The following is a 9455-nucleotide window of genomic DNA, read 5'->3' as shown; positions in this document are numbered from 1 at the left end:
CACTGTGGGGGGGGGTGGCACAGGGACAGCCTGGCAGATAGGGACACTTGGGGGGAATGGGGACACCCTGGGGGTGACAGGGACAGCCCAGGGGAGACAGGGACACTCCGGGGGAATGGGGACAGCCCAGGAGGTGACAGGAACATTCCAGGGGTCACAGGGACAGCCTGGGGGAGACAGGGACACTCCGGGGGAATGGGGACAGCCCAGGAGGTGACAGGAACACTCCAGGGGTCACAGGGACAGCCCGGGGGATGACAGGGATACTCTGGGGAATGGGGACAGCCCAGGGGGTGAGAGGGGCACTCCAGGGGGCACAGGGACATGCCGGTGGGTGTAGATGTGTCCCTGACGTCCCCGTGGTGTCCCCGTGGTCCCCACGGGTCCCCGCAGGACAGGGGGCGCGGGCGGTTGGTCGGCGCGGGGCTGCGAGGTCGCCTTCAGGAACCGGAGCCACGTGAGCTGCCAGTGTCACCACCTGACCAGCTTTGCCGTCCTCATGGACATCTCCCGCCGGGAGGTGGGACAGGGGGACACCCGGGGCACGGGGGGGACATGGAGGGACATGGGGGATGGAAACACCAGGGGTCATGGGGACATGGAGGGACGTGGGGGGATGGGGACACCAAGGACATGGGGACATGAAGGGACATTGGAGGGGTGGGGGACATGTGGACATGGGGACACGAGGGGACATGGAGACATGAAGGGATATGGGGACATGGGGGGACATGGGAACATGGGGGTATGAGGGTACCAGGGGCCATGGGGGCCATGGGGACACAAGGGAACATGGGGGGACATGATTGACATGGGGGGACATGGGGGATATGGGGCCATGGGAGCATGGTGGTATGGGGACAGAGAGGACATGGGGGCACAGGGGGACAGATAGGATACAGCAACCCTGGGGCATGTGGTGACCTGGGTCAGGGCCCTGGGGGGGGCAGCGGGGGGGGGGGGGGGGACAGATGGGACACAGGGGACGTGGAAGGACACAGGGGGTGGGGACAGGGCCCTGCTGGGGACATGGGGACATGGAGCACGAGGTTGGTGGGCAGTTCCAGGCATAGGGGCAGGGCTACAGGGGCAGGGGAGGGGCTGGTGATAGAGGGGAGGGGACAGGGGTAGGAGGGTCTTAGCAGAAGGGGGGGCAGGGTCAGTGCAGGGATAAGTGCCCGTGGGGCCGGGGCTGAGGAAGGTGGGTGGGGCTTCAGTGGGCAGGCCTGATCAGGATGGGTGGGGCTCCCTTGGGGTGGGGCCAATAGCAGTTGGGCAGGTCGGTCTCCAAGAGGCAGGGGCAATGTGGGTGAGGCTTAAAGGGGCAGGGCTGAACAATGTGGGCAGGGTTTCAAATTGGGGTGTGGCATTGCGGGTGAGGCCTTCCAGGCCCAGTGACTGGATGGGCTGTATGGAGGGGGCGTGTCTCTCTCCATGGGCGTGTCTCTGTTGATGGGCATGTCCATGGGCATGTCTGTGTCCATGGGCATGTCCTTGGGCATGTCCGTGTCAATGGGCATGTTCATGGGTATGTCCCTGTGGATGGGTGTGTCCATGGATGGCTCCATGAGTGTCCATAGGCATGTCCTTGTCTATGGGTGTGTCCACAGGCGTGTCCATGGGTGTGCCCATGGATGTGTTCATGGGTGTGTCTATGGCTGTGTCCATGTTCATGGGCGAATCCATGGGCATCTCTCTGTGGATGGGCGTATCCATGGGCGTGTCCATGGGCGTGTCCATGGGCATATCCCTGTGGAGGGACGTGTCCATGGACGTGTCTCCCCACAGAACGGGGAGGTGCTGCCCCTGGCGGCCCTGACCTACGGCTCTCTGGGGGTGGCCCTGGCGGGGTTGGCCCTGGTGGTGCTGGCCCTGGGCACCCTGCGGGGGTTGCGCTCCAACCGGCACAGCATCCGGCGGCACGGCGCCGCCGCCCTGCTCCTGGCACAGCTCGTCTTCCTGCTCGGCATCAACCAGGCTGAGCTCCCGGTGAGGGGGGCAGGGACGGCAAAGGGGGGAGACAGGGAGGATTGGGGGATCTGGGTTGAGGGGTGGGGAATTCACAGCTTGGGAGTGGCTGGAATGGGTGGGGAAAGGGGGGAGACTGGTGGGATTTGGGGTTTTGGGGTTGAGGATCCACCACTGGGGAGGTTGGGGGTGCGGGGGTGGGAGGGAAAGGGTGAAGAATGGTGGGATTTAGGTGTTGGGGATTCACAGCCTGGGAGGTGGGTGGGTGGGGCTGGAATGGGTGGGGGGAAGTGTAGGGACTGATGGGATTTGGGGGTTGGGGATCCACCACTGGGGAGGTTGTGGATGGGTGGGTGTGGGTGAAATAGGTGGGGAAAGGGGGGAGGGATGGGTTTTGGTGGGTGGGACTCGTTGGGTGTGGCCGGTGGGTGTAGCAGTGACGGGATGTGGCCCAGGGGGTGTGCACGGTGGGGGCCATCCTGTGCCCGAGTGTGGTGGGCAGGGTGGAGCGGGCAGGGCTGGCTGGAGGGGTCAGTGGGTACCCAGTGACCCCAGTGAGGGGACCATCCTGCTGCAGTTCTTGTACCTGGGAGAGCGTGGGGCTGGCTGGGTGGGGTCAGTGACAACAAGTGACGGGTGTGGGTGTGTCCCAGCTGGCCTGCACAGTGTGGGTGGGCTCAGTGACACCCAGTGACAGGATGGGGGGACCATCCTGCTGCAGTTCCTGTATCTGGGGGTGGGTGGGATGGGTGGGTCGGGTCAGTGGCACCCAGTGAGGGGGTGTGGTGGCCCATCTGCTGGCCATCCTGGGTGGGTGGGCTCCGTGACACCCAGTGACGGGGGTGGGGGTGTCCCAGCTGGCCTGCACGGTGGTGGCCATCCTGCTGCAGTTCCTGTACCTGGGGGCGGTGGGCTGGGGGCTGCTGGAGGCCCTTCACCTGTACCGGCGCCGCAGCGAGCCCCGCAGCGTGGACAGGGGGCCCATGCGCTTCTACCACGTGCTGGGCTGGGGGCTGCCTGCCTTCATCACCGGTGAGCCCCGCCCCCCACCTTAACCCCGCCCCTGGCCCCGCCCCCACCCCACAGCCCACCTGGTGCCAGGTGCCCACCTGGGTAAACGCCTTCTGGTGGCCCCGCCCCCTTCTCAGCAGTGGCCCCGCCCCCTTGAGCCCCCTCCCCCGATCAGATTGATCTCATTTCCAAGTGTAGCCCTGCCCCCAGGATATAGCCCCTCCCCCAGGTGCATCTTGCCCAGCATAGCCACGCCCCTGGGTATAGCCATGCCCCCAATAGGATAATCCCACCCAATCTAGAATAACTCCGCCCCCAATAGGGAATAGCCCCACCCAATCCAGAATAGCCACACCCCCAATCTGTAATAGCCCTGCCCCCATTTCAGAATAGCCCCACCCAGTCCAGAATAACCCGACTCCAATGCAGAGTAGGCACACCCACTTTGGAATAGCCCCACCCCAACCCAGAATAGCCCCACCCAATCCCGAATTGCACCTCCCCAATCCAGAATAGCCCCCAGTGCCCCCCTGCCTCCCATGGGTCCCCTCCATGCCCCCAAAGCCCCCCATGGGTGCTGCCTTGTCCCCAATGTCCCCCAAAGCCCCCCATGGGTCCCCTCTGTACCCCCAAAGCCCCTCATGGGCACCCCCTTGTCCCCAGCACCCCCCTGCCCTCAAAACCCCACTCCGCGTGGCCCCGCTCCCGAAGCAGCCCCACCCCGACCTTACCCCCTCACCTGCCCCACCCATGCCCCATTTAGCCCCGCCCCCTCTCAGCCCCGCCCCTGCGCCCCCTTTTGCAGGCCTGGCCGTGGGGTTGGACCCCGAGGGTTATGGGACCCCCGAGTTCTGCTGGCTGGCCCTGCATGACCCCCTCGTGTGGAGTCTGGCCGGTCCCGCCGCTGCCGCCCTCGCCGTGAGTGGGAGCCGGGGGGCGAGGGGGGCAGGGGAGACCCCCACCCAGCCGCCCTACTCACCCCCCCTCGCCCCCAGGTCGGCATCTTCTTCCTGCTGCTGGCGGGCAGGGCCGCGTGTGCCACCCCACAGGGCTTCCAGAAGAAGGGCTCAGCGTGAGTGCCCCAAGGGGGCTCCCACGGGGGGTTGGGGTGGGCCACCGGGGGCAGGGGGCACCCACGGGGGGCTGGGGGCACCCATGAGGGGCAGGGTCACTCACTGGGGGCAGGGGGCACCCACGGGGGGCTGGGGGCACAGCAGGCAGGGGGGGCATTGGGGGCAGGGAGGCATCTGTGGGATGTATGGGGGGCACCTATGGGGGACAGGGGGGCATGGGGGGCATTGGGGGCATGGAGGACACCCATAGGGGGCAGCGGGGCACAGGGGGCAGGGGGAGAACCCATGGGGGGCACTGGGGGCAGAGTGGGACAAGAGGGCACTGGTGGAGGGTATTGGGGGCATTGGGGGCACTGAGGGGGGCAGGGAGGCACTGGGGACAAGGGGACACTGGGGGGGGTAGCAGGGGGACCCATGGGGGGTAAGGGGGCATTTGGGGCAGGGCAATATTGGGGGCTTTAATGCCCAAGGAGGGCAGGGGGTTGGGGGAGGTTGGGACATCTGTGGGGTCAGGGGGGCACAGGACACCCGTGGGGGGGGCGGGGGGGCACTGGGGGCAGGGGGGTATGGGGTGCTGGGCTACCTGTGGAGGGTGGGGGGGCACAGGGTGTTGGGACACCCACGGGGGGGGAGGTACGGGGGGCTGTGACATGGGGTGACACTGGGGTGACAGTGGGGTGCTCAGGTTGGGGGTGTCACAGTGGCCGTGCTGCTGCTGTGGGTGCTGTTGGGGCGCTGTTGGGTGGCACTGGGGTGGCACTGGGTTGGCACTTGGGTGCCAGGTCAGGGGTCCACACAGCAGCCATGCTGGTGGTGTGGGTGACACTGGGGTGACACTGGAGTGCTGTTGGGTGACACTGGGGCGCCGTTGGGGTGCCAGGTCGGGGGTCCGCACGGCGGCCGTGCTCCTGGCTGTGCCCAGCCTGGCCTGGCTGCTGGCCCTGCTGTCGGTGAACAGTGATGCCCTGCTGTGCCACTACCTGTTTGCTGCCTCCAACTGCCTCCAGGTCAGCGGGCACCCGCATCGCTCCCTGGGACCCCTGAAAGCACAGAGCCCCCACCCTGGAACCCCCTGAGCCCACCCTGGGACCCCCGGAGAGCCCACCCCAGGGACCCCCAGGGACCCCCATAGAGCTGAGAACCTCCACTCCTGAGACCTCCAGAGTCCACCACCCCTGGGACCCCCAGAGTCCACCCTGGGACCCCCAGAGAGCCCTGGCACCTCCCCTCCAGAGCCCACAGAGTCCCAAACCCATTTAGGGGGCACCAGTGGGCACGGGGGGGGTCCCTCGCCGTATCCAGCGTGCCCGTGGGGGGCACCCAGTGTGTGTGTGGGTCCCTTCACCCAGTTTGGGGTGCCAAAGGGGTGCCCCCCACGTCTCTGGGAGCCCCCTCAGGTGGCACTGGGGTCCCCCACGAGGCTGTCCGACCCCTCCCCTGTGCCCCCCATGCCCATGTGCCCCCCCGTGTGCCCAGGGGCCCCTCATGTTCCTGTCCTGTGTGGTGCTGAGCAAGGAGGTGCGGAGGAGCCTCCGCCTGAGCTGTGCCCGCCGCCACCACCCCCCACTGGCCACCAAGGCCACCCTGACACCCGTGAGTGCCGGGGGGGATGGGGAGGGGCATGGGAGAGGGCACGGGGGGCTCGGGGCAGCCCCTGTGATGTCCCTGTCCCCGTGCCAGCCCCCTGGGAAACACGGGGGGCTGGGGGGGCTGGGGGCACCCCTGGCACAGCTGTGACGTCCCTGTCCCCGTGCCAGCCCCCCGGGGGTTGCTGGGGGTGCCGAGGGGTCTTGAGATAGTTCCTGGAACGACTGTGTCATCCCTCTCCCTGGCACGGGTGGGCTGGGCAGTCCCGTTCTGGACTGTGGCATCCCTGTGCCCGTGCCAGACCCCCTGAGGGGAGAGGGGACTTGGGGGGGCTGGGGGCAGCCCCTGGCATGGCTGTGTCATCCCTGTCTCTGGCATGGGGGGCTCGGAGGGGCTTGGGGTAGCCCCTGGCAGGGCTGTGATGTCCCTATCCCCGTGCCAGCCCCCCGGGGGACAGAGGGGCGCTCGGGGCACCCCTGGCACAGCTGTGATGCCCCTGTCCCATTTCCAGCCCCCCGGGGGGCTCGGGGGGGCTCGGGGCAGCCCGGCCGTGACTTCCCTGTGCCCGTGCCAGGCGTATGGCGGGGACAGCACGTACGTGGCAGGGCCGCTGTGCCCCCCCCCCGGGCGGGGGGTCCTCGGGGTCCCTGCACAGCACAGCCCGGTCAGGCAAGAGCCATCACAGCTACATCCCATTCGTCAGGAGGTGCGGGCATGGCGGGCACCGCGCACGGCACGGGGGGGACAAGGGGGGTGGCACTGATGTGGTGGGATGGCGAGGTGGTGGCAGGGTGCTGGCAGGTGATGGGGGAGTGGGGTGACATGGCCCTGGGGTGTTGGGGTGAGAGGGTGAGGGGGTGGTGGGGTGGTGGCAGGTTGGGGGTGTGACATGGCACTGCAGTGGCAGGGTGGCAGGGTGGTGGCAGGATGGCACGGCTCGGGGGTGGGGGGGGGGGAGGGAGTGGGGGGGGGGGGGGGACATGACACTGGGCATGGAGGCTGGCAGGGTCATGGGGTGGTGGGGGGGGTTATGGGGTTGGTGGGGGCACGGCATTGGGGTGGCAGGTCATGGGTTGGTAGAGCGGTGGGTTAAGCAGTTGGTGGGTTGGGGGCACTGCACTGGGCTGGAGGGGTGGCACAGGGATGGGGTGGTGGGATGGCAGTGGGTTTGGGGTCCCAGCAGGTGTCTGGCAGTGGTTTTGGGGTCCCAGGGGGGTGTCGGTGGTGTTGGGGTGTCTGTCGGTATTTTTGGGGTTCCGGGGGCAGTCTATCAGTGGTTTTGGGCCCCGGGGGGTGCCAGGCACTGACACTGCCGTGCCCCCCCCCAGGGAGGACTCGGGGCTGGCGGGCAGCCCGGGGCCGCTGCCCGAGCCCGGGGGGCTCTTCCTCGACGCGCAGGAGCAGCCCGAGGGTAACGACCCCCACCCTTGGGGGGGCACGGGGGGTGTCCCCGGGCCCCCCCTGAGCCATGACCCCTCCAGAGCACGACACGGACTCGGACAGTGACCTATCCCTGGACGACCCGAGCGGCTCCTACGGCTCCACCCACTCGTCGGACAGCGACGACGAGCCCCCCCCCGGCTGGGACCCCCTGCCTGGGGCTCCCTCGGGCCCTCCCGGCCCCGGTAACGGCCCCCTAACAGCCCGCTAGGGATGGGGGGACCCTTGACCTGGCCGGTGCTGGGGGGGGGCACCCAGTGGGTTTGGGGAGGGTCCCTGATCCTGGCTCGGTGTTGCTGGGGGGCACCCAGTGGGTACAGTGGGTGTGGGGAGAGTCTCTCGTCCAGTCTGGGGTGCTGAGGGGGGGCACCCAGTGGGTTTGGGGGGACCCTGGCCCTGGCTCGGTGCTGCTGGGGGGCACCCACGGGGGGCCGGGGGGTCGTGGCCCTGCCCATCCCACCAACCCCCTGCCTGCAGGTGCCGCCCTGGTGCCCCCGGGGTGCCCGTACTGGCCGGGGGAGTTCGTGACGACGGCGAGCGAGAGCGAGGGCGTGGCGGGCACCGAGGGGCTGCGGGTGCAGCCGGCGGGGGGGGCGGGGGGACCCCCCCGGGGAGACCCCCTCAGGCCCAACGGGGAGGCCCTGCCCAGGGAACCCCTGCTGCTGCCCCTGCCCCACCCACACAAAGGTATGGGCTCGAGGGTGCCCGGTGGGTGCCAGGGTTCTTTTTGGGTGCCCATCCAGTGCCAGAGGTCCTTTTGGACACTCCTTGGGTGCCAAGGTGCCCATTGGATACCCTTTGGGTGTGAGAGTTCCCTTTGGGCACCCACTGGGTGCCAACGTGGCCATTGAGCACCCTTTGGGTGCCAGGGGGTGCGTATGGGATGGGTACCCTCCAAACCTGCCGGGTGATGCCCCCTCCCTTGCAGGGATCCTGAAGAAGAAGTGCCTGCCCCCCATCAGCGAGCGGGGGGGCAGTGCCCAGCGCCCCGGGCCCCCCCCGCCACCCCCTGCGGGCACGGCCGCCTCGTCAGGCAGTGACGGGGGTGCCCCCCCCGGCCCCCCGGGCCCGGCAGAGCCTTGAGGAGCAGCTGAGCGGCCTCACCCCCATCGCCATGAGCATCCGCGCGGGCACCGCTGATGAGGACTCCTCCGGCTCTGAGTGAGTGCCAGCGTGTGCCCGGGGTGCTCCTGGGTGCCCATTGGGAGTCCTTGGGGTGCCTGGGTTGGTTTTGGGTGTCTGTGGTGTGCCAGGGTGGTTGTTGGGTGCCCATGGGGTGCCACGGTACCTGTCAAGTGCCAGGACTCCCATTGGGTGCCAGGGTGTCCAAGAGGTGCCCTTTGGGAGTCCATCAGGTGTGAGGGTGGCTGTTGGGTGCCCATCGGGGGGGTCTTTGGCTGCCAGGGTTACCTTTGGGCACCCACTGGGTGCGAGGGTGATTTTTGGGTGCCCATCAGGTGCCAGGGATCCCACTGGGTGCCCATTGGGTGCCACGTTGCCCAAGAGGCGCCCTTTGGGTGCCAGGGTTGCCTTTGGGCACCCACTGGGTTCAAGGGTACCCATGGGGTGCCCATGGGGTGTTCTTTGGGTGCCCATCAGGTTTAAGGGTGGCTGTTGGGTGCCCATTGACCATTGGGTGCCCGTTGGATATTGGGGTGCCCCCCCGCGTGCCCCCCAGGTGCCCAGTGGGCGTTGGGCTGTCCATTGAGTGTGAAGGTGCCCACTGGGTGTTGGGGTTCCATTGGATGTTGGGGTGCCTGTTGGGTGTTGGGGCACCCCTTGGGGTGCCCACTGGGTGTCTGCTGGGTGTTGGGGTGCCCATTGGATGTCAGGCTGTCCATTGAGTGCCCGTTATGTGTTGGGCACCCCTTGGGGTGCCCACTGAGTGTTGGGGTGTCCATTGGATATTGGGGTGTCCATTGGGTGTCGGGGTGTCCATTGGGCATTGGGGTGTCTACTGGGTCCCCACTGGATATTGGGGTGTCTGTTGGGTGTTGGGGTGTCCATTGGGTCCCCACTGGATATTGGGGTGCCCATTAGGTGCCTGTTGGGTGTTGGGGCATCCCTTGGGGTGCCTATTGGGTGTTGAGGTGCCTGTTGGGTGTTGGGGTGCCTGCTGGGTGTCGGGGTGCTCATTAGGTGCCTGTTGGGTGTTGGGGCATCCCTTGGGGTGCCCGTTGGGTATCTTTGGGGTGTCCATTGGGTATTAGGGTGCCTGCCAGGTGCCCACTGGATATTGGGGTGTCCACTGGGTGCCCATTGGGTGTTGGGGTGTCCACTGGGTGCCTACTGGATATTGGGGTGCCCATTGGGTGCCTGTTGGGTGCCTGTTAGACACCCGCTGCCCCTCCTTGGTGGATGGGGGTGCCCAGGGGG

General features: G+C 67.6%; 2 protein-coding genes across 2 annotated transcripts in view; both read left to right on the top strand.

Moving 5' to 3' along the window:
- Nucleotides 1-7238, top strand: part of LOC113962686 (cadherin EGF LAG seven-pass G-type receptor 2-like) — a 28731-nt gene extending 21493 nt beyond the window's left edge. The window contains 10 exon segments of the mRNA XM_027673447.1: nucleotides 394-520; nucleotides 1789-1989; nucleotides 2826-3000; nucleotides 3785-3897; nucleotides 3975-4051; nucleotides 4933-5059; nucleotides 5529-5645; nucleotides 6214-6345; nucleotides 6968-7050; nucleotides 7121-7238. Of these exon segments, the coding sequence (XP_027529248.1) occupies nucleotides 394-520; nucleotides 1789-1989; nucleotides 2826-3000; nucleotides 3785-3897; nucleotides 3975-4051; nucleotides 4933-5059; nucleotides 5529-5645; nucleotides 6214-6345; nucleotides 6968-7050; nucleotides 7121-7145 (1177 nt within the window). The 3' untranslated portion in view covers nucleotides 7146-7238.
- A 41-nt stretch (nucleotides 7239-7279) lies between these two features.
- On the top strand, nucleotides 7280-8636 carry LOC113962687 (cadherin EGF LAG seven-pass G-type receptor 2-like; the record flags this gene model as incomplete). Its single annotated transcript, XM_027673449.1, is given in 3 exon segments — nucleotides 7280-7766; nucleotides 8008-8126; nucleotides 8128-8636. Coding segments are annotated over 3 exon segments (723 nt in total), but the record flags the coding sequence as incomplete, so codon positions are not given.
- Nucleotides 8637-9455: the final 819 nt, after the last annotated feature.

The sequence above is a fragment of the Neopelma chrysocephalum genome, unplaced genomic scaffold (assembly GCF_003984885.1).
Source record: "Neopelma chrysocephalum unplaced genomic scaffold, ASM398488v2 Primary Assembly neopelma1_184483, whole genome shotgun sequence".
Lineage (NCBI taxonomy): Eukaryota > Metazoa > Chordata > Aves > Passeriformes > Pipridae > Neopelma > Neopelma chrysocephalum.
Note: the sequence above shows the minus strand (reverse complement) of the source record. Positions and strands in the feature narration are given on the sequence as shown.